General features: G+C 41.1%; 1 protein-coding gene across 1 annotated transcript in view; it reads right to left on the bottom strand.

Annotated features, from left to right (window-relative positions):
- Nucleotides 1–10,029: 10,029 nt before the first annotated feature.
- The window catches only part of LOC115894584 (phosphatidylinositol 3,4,5-trisphosphate 3-phosphatase TPTE2-like), a 68,087-nt gene continuing 57,938 nt past the window's right edge, over nucleotides 10,030–20,178 (bottom strand). Inside the window, exons 12-16 of the mRNA XM_030922246.1 lie at nucleotides 19,501–19,606; nucleotides 17,257–17,348; nucleotides 13,896–13,988; nucleotides 12,401–12,471; nucleotides 10,030–10,311 (exon numbers count right to left, since the gene is read on the bottom strand). Coding sequence (XP_030778106.1) covers nucleotides 10,209–10,311; nucleotides 12,401–12,471; nucleotides 13,896–13,988; nucleotides 17,257–17,348; nucleotides 19,501–19,606 — 465 coding nt within the window. The 3' untranslated portion in view covers nucleotides 10,030–10,208. The remainder of the gene's footprint in view (nucleotides 10,312–12,400; nucleotides 12,472–13,895; nucleotides 13,989–17,256; nucleotides 17,349–19,500; nucleotides 19,607–20,178) is intronic.

Below are 20,178 nucleotides of genomic sequence, written 5' to 3'. Positions count from 1 at the left end.
ATCCATGAAAGGAAAGGAGAAGTTGTAGGATTTGCTGGGAATGTCAGCTAACCTGAGCCTAGGGGCCTGAGCCCAAGGGCAGGCTGAAGCTCCCTTGGCACAGAAAGGTGCTGACTGTGATAAGGGGGGCAGTGCTAGCACCGTGCAAGCTACTCCTTAGAAAGATCAGCTTGAGGCCGGGCGCGGTGGCTCAAGCCTGTAATCCCAGCACTTTGGGAGGCCGAGACGGGTGGATCACGAGGTCAGGAGATCGAGACCATCCTGGCTAACACGGTGAAACCCCATCTCTACTAAAAAATACAAAAAACTAGCCAGGCGAGGTGGTGGGCACCTGTAGTCCCAGCTACTCGGGAGGCTGAGGCAGGAGAATGGCGTAAACCCGGGAGGCGGAGCTTGCAGTGAGCTGAGATCTGGTCACTGCACTCCAGCCCGGGCGACAGAGCGAGACTCTGTCTCAAAAAAAAAAAAAAAAAAGTAAAAGAAAGATCAGCTTGAATATGCAGGAAGAGCAGGACCCTCGGCTGAGGCACATGGCAGAATGGGAAGTGCATGGTGGTAATTTAGTTCTCCAGAGTTCTTGTTGTCTTGGGACCAGGAGGCACGGTTGGAATGCTGATTGCCCAAAGGGAAACCCTGGACTACTCTGGCCTCCCACAGGATTCCTATAGTGGTTGCAGCTTCCTGGACTGGGGAGGCCAGAGGGGGCGTTGCCCAATGCTGTCCTTATCCAGGACACCGTCTACCCACCACCACCAACATGAGTATGGTCATGAGTGTGGTCACCTCTCATGCAGTCATTTGCTCAATTGTGGAAAAGAAATTGTTGTTCAGAGAAGACCAAAGAGTTTTTCTATGAGCCAAAGGTCGGCCAAGGTATGCTAATGAGGAGGACTAGAGAGAATGCCTCACAAACACTGATAAGGAGCACTGGGAAGGGCACTTCTCCCAGGACAGAGCTCACAAGGAGAGTCCTGGCCCCAGAAGCAGGAGAACGGAAGGCTGGCGGGGGTCTGCCTAGTAGTCTCTTGGCCACTGTGTGCCTTTAGGCTACAGCCTCCCAGGCGCCGTGCACCATCTTCTCCCCCACGCCACACTGGGGAGGAGGCTGATGCTGAGAATGGTGCAACCATCTGCCTGCCCCGGGCGCCTCTCACCAGCAGGTGAATGCTGGTGGGCTCAGTTCTGTCTCTGCAATAGGAGGGTGTTTAGCCACATGAGAGCGTCTCACCTTTTGACATTTTATATCCTTCAGTAAGTCTATCAAAGATCTAGAATTTATTGTGATAGAATTCAAAAAGCGGCCGGGCACGGTGGCTCAAGCCCGTAATCCCAGCACTTTGGGAGGCCGAGACGGGCGGATCACGAGGTCAGGAGATCGAGACCATCCTGTCTAACACGGTGAAACCCCGTCTCTACTAAAAAATACAAAAAGCTAGCCGGGCGAGGTGGCGGGCGCCTGTAGTCCCAGCTACTTGGGAGGCTGAGGCAGGAGAATGGCGTAAACCCGGGAGGCGGAGCTTGCAGTGAGCTGAGATCCGGCCACTGCACTCTAGCCCGGGCGACAGAGCGAGACTCCGTCTCAAAAAAAAAAAAAAAAAAAAAGAATTAAAAAAGTTTACCTTTTCCTACTTATGGGCATACAGGTATTTGGGTGCCATCTTTATAATTTACAACTAGTTTGAAAGATAGAAATTGCAACCATATGGTTGGGAGCCTGATGTGTGAGGCATTTGCCGGTGGGCATGTTTTGAACATGTATTGGGCCCTTATACGTACTGACACTTAACTGTTCCCATCACCGTTGGACAGGTATTTGTCCCTGTGCTGGTGACACAGGCACGCCCCTCACCGAGGTAGAGCTGCCACGCGTAGTCCAACTCCCGAGGACAACTAACCCCTTTGCTGGCGGGGTGGGATGGGGAAGAGGAACAAGACGCGAGAAGGGGCTAGGCAGAGGAGGTGTCCGTTAGTGACACAGAAACCTCCGTTCTATTGTGAGGCCAGTGGAATGCAAATGGAAAGTAGGACTCCCACTTACGAGATCTTGTAGAAGAGAGGCCCAGAGAGGGGCAGTAGATTTGTTCAAGGTTACACAGCTAGATGGTGTGAAGACAGGGCAGGACCGTGGTCCCTGGGTCCCTTGTCTGATGTTGTTGCAGTCTCCGCGTTACTGCTCCCTATTGGGTCTGCAGTGTGCCCAGATGTGAGGGTTAGTTTGGAGCATTTGCCACCCTGACTCTCTGGACGTTGAACTTGCTGGGCTTTGGGATTTTTCTGTCCACCATTGATAGGAGCAGAGTGTTGTAGTGTTTTGTGGCAGAGGCCACCCATGGAAGTGATTGACTGTAAGCACAGAGCCAGCTGCAGCCCGAGGTGATGTGGATGGAGCCTAAATATGTTGTTCTATGTGTCTCTCCTTTTCCTTTTAAACGAAGTTTCCCTCACCACACAGGTTTTCAGCCAGCTCATCTATTCTCAAGTGCTGGGAAGTTCTTATTTCCCTATCTGCAGTGGCTATAAGAGATCTAGAGCCCTAGAGAGCTAGGATGAAGGAGGATTTGAAGAAGTTATTTAGGTAATTAGATAATTATTGAAATGAGGCAACATGGATCCCAAAAGTTAAATAGTCTTAAGGGAAACTTAGTACCACTAAGAGTTAGTCATTCAACAACTCTAAAACAATGCAGTCACTACTTTGACTACTGTTGCAGTGTACCTTGTTTGGCATAGTTGGGGAATGTGGCATTTCAGATCATTGAAGTTTTTCCCCTCAAATGCCAAAATTAAAAACAACCCCAAACCTTTTTTGATTGGAGTTTCTTGAAAATGATATGCTTCCCTGCCCTGTTAAACTGAACCTTTACGGATGGCCTTCAGAGGGGTGTGAGGTCTCACCTCTGCTTGGGGGGGCCTGGTTCTGTGACGTGAGTCTGCTTTTCTCTTCTCATCTCTCTGCCCTCTTCTTCAGAGCTGTCCCTTCCCTGAGATACTGTCCCTGCCCTGATGATTTCCTCTATTTCTCATGATTTACTGACTCTATGTCAAGGACTGAAAATCCAAACCACCACCCTTGGTAAAGTGTTAGGTATGACATAGTGTGAGTGCCCCTCCTGTGGAATAAGAGGCTTGGCTGGCCACCACACCGCCTAAAGAACGTTTTTATGTGTCTTGTAAGGAGAATAAGATCAGACTTCTGATCTTATTCTAGGCAAGTGCAGAAATATAATCTCTGTCATTTATTCATGGCTTTATGGACTTGATAGATCTCTGAGAACCTACTAGGTGTCGGGCTCTGTGGTTGGTACTGGCGTTCAGAACAGTCTTCACTCACTTGAGGGCACAGTGAGTACCATGATGATGTTGTCAGTGGCAAATAACATGGGAAGGCAGCTTACCCTCACAGAGGATGGGAGAGAGTTGTTGCTAGCATTTGTATATTCATTAGCCTCCCACATCCTCCCAGTTGGAAATGTAACTCTCCCAGATACACAGCAAATGTGTATTGTAGGAACCTGTGATGCCCGAACTGTTCAGGATGATCACGTTAAAATATTAATGTGCTGAGTTAAATGCTTTATTCAGTTTATCTGCATCTAGGTTATCTAAATTACGCACCCACTTAAAGAATTCTGACAGTCACCCCTTCTCTTGGAATAATTAAATTATTTTGATGTAATTCAGATCTCATTTTATCATAGCCCAGCAGTACCTGGGAGAAAATGACTCTAAATTTATCATCGTAAAATCATATTAGATTATATTTCACTCTAATTCAGAAATGGGGATAATTTAACAATTAAAGGCAGAAGTGTGTTATTCCTCTCCTGGAAGAAATCAACAGTAATGATGGGATCACAGAGATTGTATTGCTTGTTGCTTAAAAAAGAGATCAAGCAATTTTCAGACTCTTTGGAAAAGTTGGTTTATCTGCCAAGAAATAATTGAGAATTATTCTTAATGGCCCCTCCCCCAACTCCACTTTTCAGACTTTAGATGGAATAACTATGCGTAATGTCAAAGTCAGGAAGTTGCACTTTTTAAAATTATACTTTAAGTTCTGGGGTACATGTGCAGAACGTGAAGTTTTGTTACATAGGTGCACACATGCCATGGTGGTTTGCTGCACCCCCCCAACCTGTCATTTACATTACGTATTTCTCCTAATGTTATCCCTCCCCTAGCCCCTTACCCCCTAACAGGCCCTGGTGTGTGATGTTCCTCTACATATGTCCACGTGTTCTCATTGTTCAACTCCCACCTATGAGTGAGAACATGTGGTGTTTGGTTTTCTGCTCTTGTGACAGTTTGCTGAGAATGATGGTTTCCAGATTCATCCATGTCCCTGGCAAAGGACATAAATTCATCCTTTTTAATGGCTGCATAGTATTCCATAGTATATATGTGCCACATTTTCTTTATCCAGTCTATTATTGATGGACATTTGGGTTGGTTCCAAGTCTTTGGTATTGTGAATAGTGCCACTGTGCATGTGTCTTTATAGTAGAATGATTTATAATCCTTTGGGTATATACCCAGTAATGAGATTGCTGGGTCAAATGGTATTTCTAGTTCTAGATCCTTGGGTTCCAAGTCTTTGGTATTGTGAATAGTGCCACTGTGCATGTGTCTTTATAGTAGAATGATTTATAATCCTTTGGGTATATACCCAGTAATGAGATTGCTGGGTCAAATGGTATTTCTAGTTCTAGATCCTTGAGGAATTGCCACACTGCCTTCCACAATGGTTGAACTAATTTACACTCCGACCAACAGTGTAAAAGCATCCTTATTTCTTCACATCCTCTCCAGCATCTATTGTTTCCTGACTTTTTAATGGTCACCATTCTAACTGGCGTGAGATGGTATCTCATTGTGGTTTTGATTTGCATTTCTCTAATGACCAGTGATGATGAGCATTTTTTCATGTCTGTTGGCTGCGTAAAAGTCTTCCTTTCAGAAGTGTCTGTTCATATCCTTTGCCCACTTTTTGATGGGGTTTTGTTTTTTCCTTGTAAATTTTCTTGTAAAGTTCTTTGTAGATTCTAGATATTAGCCCTGTGTCTGATGGGTAGATTGCAAAAATTTTCTCCCATTCTGTAGGTTGCCTATTCACTCTGATGATAGTTTCTTTTGCTGCGCAGAAGCTCTTTAGTTTAATCAGATCCCATTTGTCAATTTTTGCTTTCGTTGCCATTGCTTTTGGTGTTTTAGACATAAAGTCTTTGCCCATGCCTATGTCCTGAATGGTATTGCCCCGGTTTTTTCCTAGAATTTTTATGGTCCTAGGCCTTACATTTAAGTCTTTGATCCATCTTGAGTTGATTTTTGTATAAGGTGTAAGGAAGGGGCAAAGGGATCAATGCAGGAAGAAGAGCTAACTATCCTAAATATATATGCACCCAATACAGGAGCACCCAGATTCATAAAGAAAGTTCTTAGAGACCTACAAAGAGACTTAGACTCCAACACAATAATAGTGGGAGACTTTAACACCCCACTGTCAATATTAGACAGATCAACAAGACGGAAAATTAACAAGGATATTCAGGACTTGAACTCAATTCTGGACCAAGCGGACCTAATAGACATCTATAGAACTCTCCACCCCAAGTCAATAGAATATGCATTCTTTTCAGCACCTCATCGCAGTTATTCTAAAATTGGCCACATAACGAAGTAAAACACTCCTCAGCAAATGCAAAATAACGGAAATCATAACAGTCTCTCAGATCACAGTGCAATCAGATTAGAATTTAGGATTAAGAAACTGACTCAAAACCGCACAACTACATGGAAACTGAAGAACTTGCTCCTGAATGACTATTGGGTAAATAACAAAATGAAGGCAGAAATAAAGATGTTATTTGAAACCAATGAGAACAAAGACACAACATACCAGAATCTCTGGGACACATTTAAAGCAGTGTGTAGAGGGAAATTTATGGCACTAAATGCCCACAAGAGAAAGCAGGAAAGATTTAAGATTGACACCCTAATATCAAAATTAAAAGAACTGGAGAAGCAACAGCAAACAAATTCAAAATCTAGCAGAAGACGAGAAATAACTAAGATCATAGCAGAACTGAAGGAGATAGAGACACGAAAATAGCTTCAAAAAATCAATAAATCCAGGAGCTGGTATTTTGAAAAGATCAACAAAGTAGATAGACTGCTAGCCAGACCCATAAAGAAGAAAAGAGAGAAGAGTCAAATAGATGCAATTAAAAAATGATACAGGGGATATCACCACTGATCCCGCAGAAATACAAACTACCATCAAAGAATACTATAAACACCTCTATGCAAATGAACTAGAAAATCTAGAAGAAATGGATAAATTCCTGGACACATACAGCCTCCACAGTCTAAACCAGGAAGAAGTCGAATCCCTGAATAAACCAATAACAAGTTCTGAAATTGAGGCAATAATTAATAGCCTACCAATCAAAAAAAGTCCAGGACCAGATGGATTCACAGGCAAATTCTACCAGAGGTACAAAGAGAAGCTGGTACCATTCCTTCTGAAACTATTCCAAACAATAGAAAAAGAGGGAATCCTCCCTACTTCATTTTACGAGGCCAGCATCATTCTGATACCAAAACCTGGCAGAGACACAACAGAAAAAAGGAAATTTCAGGCCGATATCCCTGAAGAACATGGATGCAAAAATTCTCAATAAAATACTGGCAAACCGAATCCACCAGCACATCAAAAAGCTTATCCACCACAATCAAGTCGGTTTCATCCCTGGGATGCAAGGCTGGTACAACATACGCAAATCAATAAACGTAATCCATCACATAAACAGAACCAATGACAAAAACCACATGATTTTCTCAATAGATGCAGAAAAGGCCTTTGACAAAATTCAACACCCCTTCATGTTAAAAACTCTCAATAACCTAGGTATCAATGAAACGTATCTGAAAATAATAAGAGCTATTTATGACAGACCCACAGCCAACATCATAGTGAATGGGCAAAAACTGGAAGCATTCACTTTGAAAACTTGCACAAGACAAGGATGCCCTCTCTCACCACTCCTATTCAACATAGTATTGGAAGTTCTGGCCAGGACAATCAGGCAAGAGAAAGAAATAAAGGGTATTCTGGCTGGGCACGGTGGCTCACACCTGTAATCCCAGCACTTTGGGAGGCCGAGGTGGGTGGATCACGAGGTCAGGAGATCGAGATCATCCTAGTGAACACGGTGAAACCCCGTCTCTACTAAAAATACAAAATATATATATATATATATATTACCTGGCCATGGTGGCGGGTGCCTGTAGTCCCAGCTACTGGGCAGGCTGAGGCAGGAGAATGGCATGAATGCGGGAGGCAGAGCTTGCAGTGAGCCAAGATCACGCCACTGCACTCCAGCCTGGGTGACACAGCGAGATTCCATCACAAAAAAGAAAAGAAAAGAAAAGAAAAGAAAAGAAAAGAAAAGAAATAAAGCGTATTCCAATAGGAAGAGAGGAAGTGAAATTGTCTCTGTTTGCAGATGACATGATTGTATATTTAGAAAATCCCATCGTCTCAGCCCAAAATCTCCTTAAGCTGATAAGCAACTTCAGCAAAGTCTCAGGATACAAAATCAATGTGCAAAAATCACAAGCATTCCTATATACCAATAATAGAGAGCCAAATCATGAGTGAACTCCCATTCACAATTGCTACTAAGAGAATAAAATACCTAGGAATACAACTCACAAGGGATGTGAAGGACCTCTTCAAGCAGAACTACAAACAACTGCTCAAGGAAATGAGAGAGGACACAAATGGAAAAACATTCCATGCTCATGGGTAGGAAGAATCAATATTGTGAAAATGGCCATACTGCCCAAAGTAATTTATAGACTCAATGCTATCCCCATCAAGCTACCACTGACTTTCTTCACAGAATTGAAAAAAACAACTTTAAACTTCATATGGAACCTAAAAAGAGCCCACAGAGACAAGACAATCCTGGGAAAGAAGTACAAAGCTGGAGGCATCACACTACCAGACTTCAAACTATACTACAAAGCTACAGCAAACAAAACAGCATGATACTGGTACCAAAACAGATACATAGACCAATGGAGCAGAACAGGGTCCTCAGAAATAATACCACATATCTACAACTATCTGATCTTTGACAAACCTGACACAAAAAAGCAATGGGGAATAGATTCCCTATTTAATAAACGGTGTTGGGAAAACTGGATAGCCATATGCATTTCTTAAAAATTTTTTGTAAGCCTTCTTTTGCATTTTGATGAAGCTTTAAGAACTCCTCTCGGGTCCAGGGGGAGATGGTAAACACTAACCACTGGCAATTATCATGACAGTAACCCTAGTGTAGGTTCTGGGGATGTTGTAGGGGGGTTTCAGTTCAATCCTTTTCTTCTGTTTAGAATTTGTATTGAAATTATTTCACCAGGCTGGGCACAGTGGTTCACACCTGTAATTCCAGTACTTTGGGAGGCCAAGATGAGTGGATCACCTGAGGTCAGGAGTTCGAGATTAGCATGGCCAACACAGTGAAACCCCGTCTCTACTAAAAATACAAAAATTAGCTTGGCGTGGTGGCAGGCACCTGTAATCCCAGCTACTTGGGAAGCTGAGGCAGGAGAATCACCTATATCTGGGAGAGGGAGGTTGCAGTGAGCCGAGATTGCAACACTTCAGTCTAACCTAGGCAACAGAGAGAGACTCTGTTTAAAAAAAAAAAAAAAAAAGACATTTCTGACCCTTCAACTCCTCAGATCTGGTTCAGACAACCTCCTCCACTACTCTGCATTTTGCTAATGGTATAAAAGTGGCCAGACACGGTGGCACATGCCTATAATTCCAGCACTTTGGGAGGCTGAGACGGGTGGATCACCAGAAGTCAGAAGTTCAAGACCAGCCTGGCCAACATGGTAAAACCCTGCCTCTATTAAAAATACAAAAATTAGCCAAGCATGGTGGCATGCACCTATAGTCCCAGTTACTGGGGAGGCTGAGGTAAGAGAATCACCTGAGCCCAGGAGGTTGAGGCTGCAGTGGGCCAAGATCCTACTACTGCACTCCAGTCTCAGCAACCAGAGTGAGACCCCGTCTCAAAAAAAAAAAAAAAATACAAATAAAAAATTTCGTTTAATTAGCCGGACATGGTGGCACGCACCTGTAATCCTAGCTACTCATGAGATTGAGATAGGGGAATCACTTGAACCCAGGAGGTGGAGGTTGCAGTGAGCCGAGATTGTGCCCCTGCCCTCCAGCCTGGGTGACAGAGTTAGACTGTCTCAAAAAAAAAAAAAAAAGTTTTTAATAAAAAAGTACCATTCATCACCAATGAGGAAATAATAATGATTCCCTGTGGACACAGGGCTAACCACTGTTTATAATGAAAAGATTACGTCCCTTCAGAGTTCTCCCAGGGCTTAGGTGACATTGGTTGTGAGCAGGAGCAGTGGATTTCAAAATAATACACCTAAATAACTCTAAGAACAAATATTTCTTTTGACTTCACTTACAATTTTATACAAAAGCAGAAGTTACTGAAGGTTACTTATCCTTCATATTTACTACCATCTTCTTACCCCAACCCCCATGTCTGTGTGTAATTAAAGGAAGCTTGTTAAGTAAGCTACCCACTTAGTGCTTGGAACAAGAGAAGTGTGTTGGGAGTTGGGGGACTGCTTGTGTGAAATATGTCTCTCTTCTGGGTTTAAAACTTAGTCTTTGCTGCCAATCTGTTAACAGATAGTTTGTAAATCAAGTAGAAGAAAAAATATAAATTAGCTTTCTAATAAATCTGAAATTACAAATGTGAAACAAAACAGGGAAGAAATACTTGACCAAAAATGTATAAGTAAGTGGGTGTTGTGGGATCACAATTTTTAAATATCTCTCAATTATTTTGGTATGAAAGTTCTATTTCAAAGTTCTTCAAAATAATGCCTAATGTTCCTAAGTACTGTGTTCCAAATATATGTAAATACAAGATGGAAACTATGAAATATATGCCTTCAAAAAAGAAAAAAAAACCTGACATTTTATCTGTATATATTTAATAGATTTATAAAGAACATGTGTACACATATATCAATATAGATGTACCAGCAAGGAAGATTTAGAACATATAACTATGTGGCAGGGTTGGAAAGAACATAATTCTTTCCCAGAAGGGGTGCGGGGGAACTATACTTAATCAGCTACCAGTTACAACATAACTAAGTCATTTCTCATCAAAATACGTCTCTACTGCATATTGTGGTTGATACATTTTCCATGTTTTTTGTTTATGAAGATTATCCAATTCATTTCTTTGTAGATAAAGCCTGAGAATAGAAAACAAATTATTACATTTTATTTTGGGGCTAACTGAAAAGCCATGCAGTAGGCACCCTTGTTAGAGCTTGAAGAAACAAACAAAAAAAAGACTTCCTCACCATGAATAGAACCTCAGCCCCTTTTCTGTGTTTCAGTTGGCTCCTTCCACCTTTTCAGTGAGACTTAAAAATACCTTAATCTTCAGCAACACATCAGTAACACATGCTACTGATTCTTTTAACGTTGCTTTTTATGGAATTAATGACATCTAGGTTTAATAAAATATCTACGTTTCTATATGTGACAGAAATCAGTCTGATTAGACATGTATCAAAACCCAATAATAAAGTACTATATCTATTTTGATTTATGCCTGAGGTTGCAATTTTTTGAATTTTTGCAATCAGCCCTTGGCAATGACCTTGAGCAGTAGGATATAAATAAATCCTACATGCTTAGCATTCCAATAATAGAACACTGGGCATCAATTGGTTAACCTATTTATGCCTAGTTTTCTAAAGGACAGAAGTTGGCATTTTTGGCTAAACAACAATCTTATGACAAACAAAAAGCTTTACCAATAGTATATAAATTGAAATATTACAGAAGTCTTTAGAAATTTATATAAAAGTGAGAATAAAGGTGATCTAACTTATTACTTCTCCAAAATGAACATAGTGTTTCAAAGGAAAACCAGAATCACTTTTGAGGAGCAGCAACAAATGAAGCTCCACCCAGCTCTCACATTTGAGGGACTTTGCTCATGTTAGGAGTCAAAGCTTATTGTTTGTATCCATCCAAGAAACAAATTTGTAAAAAATTTCCATCCAGTCCAAAGTTCACTCTATTACAATCTATTAAATGTGTATGCATTACAAGTGTGTAGACCAGAGGTTTAATTTACCGTTGCCTTGCTGGACTTAAGGAGTTATTAGATCCAGTTCAGAGTTGAAGAAAAGACTAGGACTAGTTGTAACAATAACTACCAATTCATGCCACATGCAATCACAGCCACTTCCTCAACTCTGACCTGAAGCATTTTAAAAATATTTTCTCTTTTTGTATTGAAAAGTATGGTTGATACAAAAAAATCTCAATTTTTCACCACCACAGAAAAAATACTACTTAAAGTGGAGAACTTCTAGACTGAGAAATAAGTTTCCAAATATGGCAGAAGGTTTTCTGGGAACAATAATCTCCAAATCCAATTAATAGTTTTTTCTTCTTTTTTTCTTTCTTTAGACAGAGTCTCACTCTGTCACCCAAGCTGGAGTGCAGTGGTGCGATCTTGGCTCACTGCAATCTCTGCCTCCTGGGTTCAAGCGATTCTACAGCCTCAGCCTCCCAAGTAGCTGGGATTACAGGCATGCGCCACCACACCTGGCTAATTTTTGTTATTTTTAGTAGCCAACACGGTTTTACCATGTTGGCCAGGCTAGTCTCGAACTCCCAATCTCAGGTGATCTGCCCGTCTCAGCTTCCCAAAGTGCTAGGATTACAGGCATGAGCCACCATGCCCAGCCTCCAATTAATAGTTTTAAAGAAAGTTTTCCCAATTCAGTTATTAGAAAGCCATGTTTAAATGGGAGACTATCAATTGATGATTTTTTAGCTGTATTTCTTAATACTTATTGTGTCTTGTAACTTCTCCTAGATGTAAGTGTGTCAGTCAGCTTTTCAGCTAGCTGAAGCCTCCCTAGGTCCTCCCTTACTTTAGCACAAAATTTGGTGGTGGTTTGTCATTGGTAAATCGGCACCTACTGAGGACCTGACATGTTGAAGGTACTGAGCAGATTCATATTGAACTTCTGTGGGAGGAATTTACTACCACACTTAAGATCTGATTATAATACTCTTGAACTCATAACACAGTCCTATGGCATGGACCTTGAGGACACTGCAACAGGTGGTCTCAAGAACAACTGTATTTTTAAAATAACCATCGTAAAATGAGTAAGGCAATGAACAATGGTGGCTCAAGGATTTTTTGTTTTCTATAAATTAAGCTTATGACAACCAGCAAAAGACTTGCCATTACACCTTATACACAGACACTGAAGATTAGGTTGTTTCTATGGGTTGATGTTATATCCATACCTGTTATTTTGTATTAAAGATGTGTTAAACCAGAAGAAAAAAGGGTAGTTGTGATAGTATTTAGGAAAATCCTAAAAAGAAAAAAAATTTTTTAAAGTAAAATTGATGCCAAGAACTAATCATTCCAAAGAAATTAAAGTTTCTTCCTTTATTCCTGTATATATTTATCAAATAATTATAACCATTCAATATGTAACATTCTGCATCCTATAACAATACACTGAAGACACAAAGGAGGAGGCTTAAGAAAATGCTATTGCTTTCTCTTGCTGTTTCTATCTAAATTTTCAAGGAATACTATATTCTCCATGATAGATATTTAAATGCTGATATTTGAATCTGCTTTAGATAGTGCTAAACAGAATCTACTAAGGACCGATGCTTATATATACCCAAGTATTTTGTAGTGAATTCTTACAATTTTTTCTGTTGCCTCAGCATCCCTTTTAAATATAGATTGCACTTTCCGATATCAGAAGCAGGGCTCAGTCACCCGTGACAGTTTCCAGTTCACCTCCTCCCGGCTTCTCAATGTGACTGATCCCAATAGCTGCCTTATACAACCTTCTGCCGGTGACTACGTCATTGTGGGACAGCTAGATATAACCACCCCACAGACCCCATACTCTCCATGGACCATGTGGATGTATCAGTAACCACCTCTCAGTCACAGCATGACTCCATGGAACTCATGACTGCTTGCATTAAACCCACCGATTAGAGCTCCCCGCAGGAAACCTGCTCAGGGAGCACCTTACTTCCCAATAAAGGCTTCCACTCTCAGGTCCCTCCCTCTTTCTCGCTCTTGCTGCCCACCCATCAGTTGAGCACAGGTCTCCTGCATGGCTCCGCCTTGGAGTGAGCCCTGTGAGGTGTGCTGCCCTCTTCTCTTTAGAATTAACAAAAAACTGCTTCGGTTATTTCATGTGTTGTATTGTGCTGCCTTCTCTGTGTTTCACCCAACTGAGTCACCCAAACCTAACTCTCTTTCCAGTCAGTGCTTCCAGCTACTCAGGAGGGTGAGGTGGGAGGATTGCTTGAGCCCAGGAGGTGAAGCCACAGTTAGCTATGGTCACGCCACTGCCTGGGTGACAGAGTGAGACTCTGTCTCAATTTTTAATATTAAAAATGATGCAAAACAAAATGTAACCACTGCTATGCAGTAAAACATACCTTTGGTTTTTTAGCATCTTGGCTTTTATTTTTTTTTTGTATTTATTTTGTATTTTTTGGATTTGTGAATTAATACATGTAAATTTAGAAACATTTAGAAAATGTACAATTTAGAAAAAACAAATGAACAAAAATGATTCAAATTACATATGTTCTTTTAAAAAATTTGTTATAGATCTGATTTATTGTTTTTCTCCCCCTGCCTCTATGGGATGACATTTATCATCTCCCTTGTTGGGAATTGTAGTAAAGGAAACCTTAAATAAAACCATTCAAAAGTTCAGACAAGAACAATGGCAGAGGCCATTTCTTGATTACTCACCGAAGAGGAAACTTGCACTTTCACATCATCATACAGAGGTGGACAGTTGAACACATCAATTATTACCCTGTCTGTTTCAGTGTCATGAAATACCTGTGAATGAACACATGGAATTCAGAACTATAAACCTAGCTAATGATAACAATGAAGTTCCTTTTCACTTATCCAGACTTCCTATATTTATCAAGTACTTCTGGTCTCACAGACCAGTCACTACATGTATAAATAATTATTAATAATCTTTTCTAGTTGCAACACTGTTATTTATATGTGTGTGTGTGTGTGTGTGTGTGTATTTTTTTTTTTTTTTGAGACGGTCTTACTGTCACCCAGGCTGGAGTGCGGTGGTGTGATCTCAGCTCACTGCAACCTCTGCCTCCCAAGTTCAAGTGATTCTTATGCCTCATCCTCCTGAGTAGCTGGGACTATAGGCGCATGCCACCACACCCAGCTAGTTTTTGTACTTTTAGTAGAGATGGGGTTTTGCTATATTGGCCAGGCTGATCCCAAACTCCAGGCCTCAAGTGATCTGCCCACCTGGGCCTCCCAAAGTGCTGGGATTACAGGGGTGAGCCACCACACCTGGCCTGTTGTTTATGATTTTTAAAGGCCAATGTGTTTGAGGGTTACCATGAGGCACTTTTCAAAAGTGTCTCACTTTTCAGAAGTATTGAATTTTCTATTAGACTTTAATCAGTTAAATATTATTATTTAATGTGTGTCATTTGATTTTCATACATTAGGGCCTCTTTTGAGAATATGTTAAGAAGCTCAATTTTACAGCTACCCTCGACATTCAAAAAACAATGCTTAACTCTGGCTTTTTATTTACTAAATTTAAAAAATAACAACGGGGGTCTGTAACACTTGGGGGGTAGGGTCCCCCTGATTGTCATGTTTTATTAGAACTCTTGTGTTTGTCAATGGGATCTTTGGACTTGACCATTACAGGCTGCAGATTGGAGGAGTGACCAAAGATAGTTCAAGTTTTGGAATGAGTGACTTTGAAGATATACTATTTCTTTGACTCACTCTCATATAAATAATGGCACCCACAGTAAGAAGGGTCTATGCTAGGCCCTGTGAAAAACACAAAAGGAGGTGCAGACTCTTTTGGTCCCTTCAGGGAGCTGGACACATAAGAAACAATCGTAGAATGGTATGTAACTCTCAATCTGTATGATGAAGACTGGGTGTGCTCTCATGCACCATTGAGGGCTAGTTAACAGGAAGTGCAGAAAATTTCATTGAGGAGGCAGAAACTGAATTGGGCATGAAATGGTTTAGATAAATGAAGAAGAGCTCTGAAAATAGAATCTAGTCCATACAGATGGAAAAAGACCAGCAATAACACAAAGTACAAGTTAGAAAAACAACAAAAAAGGTCAGGCAGTGTGGCTCATGCCTATAATCCCAGCACTTTGTGAGGCTGAGGTGGAAGGGTTGCTTGAGCTTAAGAGTTTGAGACCACCCTGGGTAACATAGCAAGATCCAGCTTCTACAAAAAATTTTTAAAAATTGGGGGATTGCTTGAGCTTGGGAAGTTGAGGCTGCAGGGAGCCATGATTGCGCCACTGCGCTACAGCCTCGGACAGAATGGGACCCTGACTCAAGGAAAGAAAAAGAAAGGAAGGAAGGAAGGAAGGAAGGAAAGAAGTAACCAACTAACTAACTAAATAACTTAGAGTTGTGTTCCAAGAGCCAAAGGGGATGACCCAGTTTATTTGGAATGGAGTCTGCTGGTCAAGCTACTGATAAAAACAAGCTCAGGTATGTTAGGGCTATTATATCTTAAGAGCTCAAGAGCCAAGGAAATAAGAGAGGCTGCTGAAGAATATCGTGGGGTATTTCCTATGTGACAAAGAGGCCTGATAATTATCACAAATAACATTTATTTAGTGATTTATAGTTTACAAAGCAACTTCATACATATTATCTAATTTAATTCCCATAATACTTGAGGTGTGATATTTCTTTTACAGGTAAGGATGTTGAGCCAAAGGTGTTAACTGGCTCTGACCATGGGCATGCAGTGTGTCTTCTGCTCTACATACTTTTCACAATGAGAGCAACATTTCAGTATGCATATTTCAGGATTCTATACATTGCATTCTATAAGGAGCAAGAAAAGGTAAGGAGACCATTGTAGAAATCTAGGCATGAGCAAATGAGGTTCCGGACAGTTAGTGGCAGTGAGAACAGAAAGGAAGGTGAGCATAGATAAATGTCAAAGGCATCATCAACAGGGATTGATGCCTAACTGGATTTAGGGAGCCAAGGCAAAGAGAATCAAAGCCCAAGGCCTGAGTGGGAGAATGCTGGTGCCATTTGCAGAAGCAGATAAAGCTCCTTGATAATTCAGACTGGCTACTGCATTTCAGTTGGAGTGGAAACTGTTCATGTTGCAGCTCTTGCATCTACAACTCAGTGGGCGACTATAAATATCTCTTCAGTAAATGAACAAATAATAGTTTAAGTAAGGGAAATGGGTGATTCTTTAACCAAGAATAAAGCATTTGCTAAGAACAGGAAGCCAAGGATAAGGCCTGGGTGAATGCCCTCAGTTGAGAGAGGCCAAAAAAAGTGGGTGCAGTGCAGAGAGTGAGGGAATAGGATTAGTAATAAAAGAATTTGAGACAAAGGCCTGGGTAGGAATTCTAAAAGTTTATGGTTATTAGACCCATGAAGGAAGCTTTCTTATTGTTTCAGAAAAGGTATGTAGTTTTAGGCATTTCTTCACTGTAGCAAAACATTGACTACCAGGTCCCTTTTGCTTTGGATAAAGAGATTCCTCCCCAATTCATTCCTCCTTGCACTGTTTCTCATAGGGTCATCCCCACAGAACCTCTGACTTAGAACAATCACTTGGGACACTGTTAAGTCTATAGATTCCTGGCCCCCATTCCAGATTTCCTGAATCTTACTTTAGGGTATAACCTAGGAATGTAAATCTTTGTAAGCTTCTCGGTGGTTTTCATGCACACTAACATTTTAGAATCAGTGCTATATAATAAAAGATAAAATGACCGAGAAGAAGAGACTATGGCTAAAAATGACCAGATAAGTAAATTAAAATCCTTAATACATTCCTGGGAACATGCTCAGCATTTGTGGAAAAGTGAAAGGCAAAGCAACACTGAACAGAAATACATTCTAGAAAGTACCCTAAAAAACTGTTTTGAACAAACAGGTTAATTTACCTCTGGTTTGCATTCAAATCCAGTGACACCACAACGGTAACCAGAAAGCATCACGGAATCTCTTTATGGTAAGTGATAGTTTAGGGAGGTCAACATTGCTGGTTTGACATTCAGCCTTAAAACAAACATCAGATTTTTTCAATTCACATGTTTTCTCTTACCCGACAATTGTTGAAGGAAGTACAGGAAAAGACGATCTCTTTCTTCATTACTATTTGGACTTTTAGATCATATCCATCGCCTGTTCCAACACCTAAATGAAATTAAAAAGTTAGGCTGGTTAGCGCGAAGATCAAAATGTCTTGCCAATTAACATCATGGATTAAAAAGAGAAAAAATTAGCTGGGCACGGTGGCTCATGCCTGTAATCCTAACACTTTGGGAGGCTAGGCAGGTGGATCATTTGAGGTCAGGAGTTTGAGACCAGCCTGATCAACATGATGAAACTCTGTCTCTACTAAAAATACACAAAAATTAGCCCAGTGTGGTGGCGCATGCCTGTAGTCCCAGCTACTTGGGAGGCTGAGGCAGGAGAATCGCTTGAACCTGGGAGGTGGAGGTTGAAGTGAGTGAAGATCGCACCACTGCACTCCAGCCTGGACCAGAGAGTGAGACTTAGAGAAAGACTCTGTCTCTAATATACATGTGTGTATGTGTATCTATATCTATATCTATATCTATATCTATATCTATATCTATATATCTATATATATATTAGGGAAGGTGACTTGACACCTTTCTTGCTAATGTCTTGCTTTCTTCAAACTTCTAATCATAATGATTCTTAATAAGAAATACTGTGGTCTAAATTACTTTGGCCCGACTTTAAGTCTAGTTCCTGATGCAATCTCTATAAAAACACAGGTTATATCAAATTCCCATGGTATTCTGTATATATTTACAGACAAAGGCTCTTTTGCCTTTTTTTTTTTTCAATTCAAATGACCTACTCACTTCCTTAGCATTTCCTCGAAGACTGTTTCTCAGGCTCCAATTAATTTTTTATTGCTTTCCTCTCAACTCTACATTATTTTTTATTTAAAGATGCACAAAACTAAAAGTAGAGAATTAAATATTCTAATAAACGAGTGTATTAATTATTCTTGATTGATCATCTGTCATCTCCTATGCTGTTTGTCTTCTTTTCATTTAATTTTGTTTTCACTAACACCATGATATTCATTTGTCATCAGAAATCACAGTTTCTTGCCTCAGTTCCCTCTTTCCCATTCCAGATGCAGAACTTCTTTCTATTGATGTCCACCAGAAATCAGTGAAATGTAGAACAAAACTCAGGAGGCTAAAAATACTAGGCTGTCTGTGTGGACACCAGCACCCCGGCACCATGGCACCTATAACGTCCAGCACTGGCACCACCTCAGGTCCACATGCTGCCTGTTATAAGAGGTTTGCTTTAGGGGTTCAGATGCATCGCCACCCTGCTACCTCTCTGGCAGTGGGAGTGGTGAGACCCCATCCCCTCCACACAGACACATCCTGCTTTCCCACCTCTACTAAGTGCAGGCTGCGCAGGGGAAGCAAGGTTGGTGATGGAGAAATGGACATGGAAATGGAGGCCAGTTTCTCTCTGCACTTTCTTTCTCAAGTCCCAGAGGTGTACATCTGACCAATTTCCCTGCCTCCCTGGGCAACAGTGCATCCCAGCTTTATCTCTCTGCTTACATTCTGGAAGCAGGCAAATCGCTCTCATGATGTTTAGATGGATTTTTACAACTGGTAATACTCGGTAACAGCTAGGGAGGTGAAAGATACCTCCATAGAGCCCCACTTTCTCCCAACCCTTTCCATTTCCATGTACATTCAGGCAGAGAGGACCTAAGTGCTCCTCTTAGGAGGCTTTTCTTGACCCCCAGCACTGTGGCTGGGAGTGAGAGCCACAAGGTATGGGAGTGGCTGGGAGTGAGAGGGTTACAGATGGAGGACAGAGGGGAAAAGAGAGAGCCCAGGGGGATGAGAAAAAAATATGCCTCTGAAAGAAGGTGAGAAAATGATATGATATGGAGACACCTCCGCCAAGACAAACTCTGAACTAGAGGTGGTTATGAGAAATAACCAGTCTTGAAGTCACAGGGCTCCTCCTCCTCCCTCATCAGAAGCTCACTCTGCCCTGAAAAGTCCACCCTGGGTTGCGAACAGAGAAGCAAGGAGAACAGGAGAGATGGGAAGGTGATGAAGTCCCCCAAATTGGTGATAGAAAAGAAAAAGTAAAGAACATCTAAGGGTTGGCAATCAATGGGCAATTAAGAAGGAATTTATGCATGAGGATATGTAAAAAGACAGGTATGAGTTAGGATCATCTGTATATATAACTATGAGCAAAACCCTCCCAGAGTGGGAACCTTGGCCCTCCTGCCCAATTCTTCCAATTTTACATAAGCACTTACCATGAATCGAATAAATAATGAATCTTTTTATAAACAGTGTCTTTCTTGGAGGGAGATTCCAGTTGTAGCTATGTTTCACTTGTGCAAAATATCCAACATACCTATTCTGAAAAGCAACAGAAGCCTTACTGTAAGTGGAGATGAAAAGTCTAAAGTCAGCATTCTTATTTTTTCTTTTCTTTCTTTCTTTTTTTAATTGCATAAAGGTTAGGGGCAGTAAATAATTAAGGAAACATTTACTGGATGCCATTATATTACTAGACATTTTGAGGGATGCTGCCTCGCAACTATCTACCTTGGGGGGACAATACTGAATTAAGTGCTATGGAGAAGTAACAAGGATGCAGCCGGATCTTGTTGACAGGCTGCTTATGGTTGAGAGGGCAACTAATCAGAACCGACAACAAGACAGTTATAGCATTAGCAGTGTGCAGATAGAAGCTTAGTTGTCACTGAGTTCGAGGAAGGTTTGTGGTTTAGTGAAGAGCAGGTTCCTGGGCATGAGAGAATGGTATATGTGAAAACTCAAGGGGAATACCTCCATACCTCAGAAGCAGGTTTCCTGTCATTCTTCTTTTGTTCCTGATAGCTAGAATTTCTTCACTTTCCATTTCCCCAATTCTGTTTTCACAAGGAAGCCCCGGAATTCCCTTAGCTTTGCCCTTTCTCTAGGGCAAG

The sequence above is a fragment of the Rhinopithecus roxellana genome, chromosome 18 (assembly GCF_007565055.1).
Source record: "Rhinopithecus roxellana isolate Shanxi Qingling chromosome 18, ASM756505v1, whole genome shotgun sequence".
In the NCBI taxonomy this organism is placed as follows: domain Eukaryota; kingdom Metazoa; phylum Chordata; class Mammalia; order Primates; family Cercopithecidae; genus Rhinopithecus; species Rhinopithecus roxellana.
Note: the sequence above shows the minus strand (reverse complement) of the source record. Positions and strands in the feature narration are given on the sequence as shown.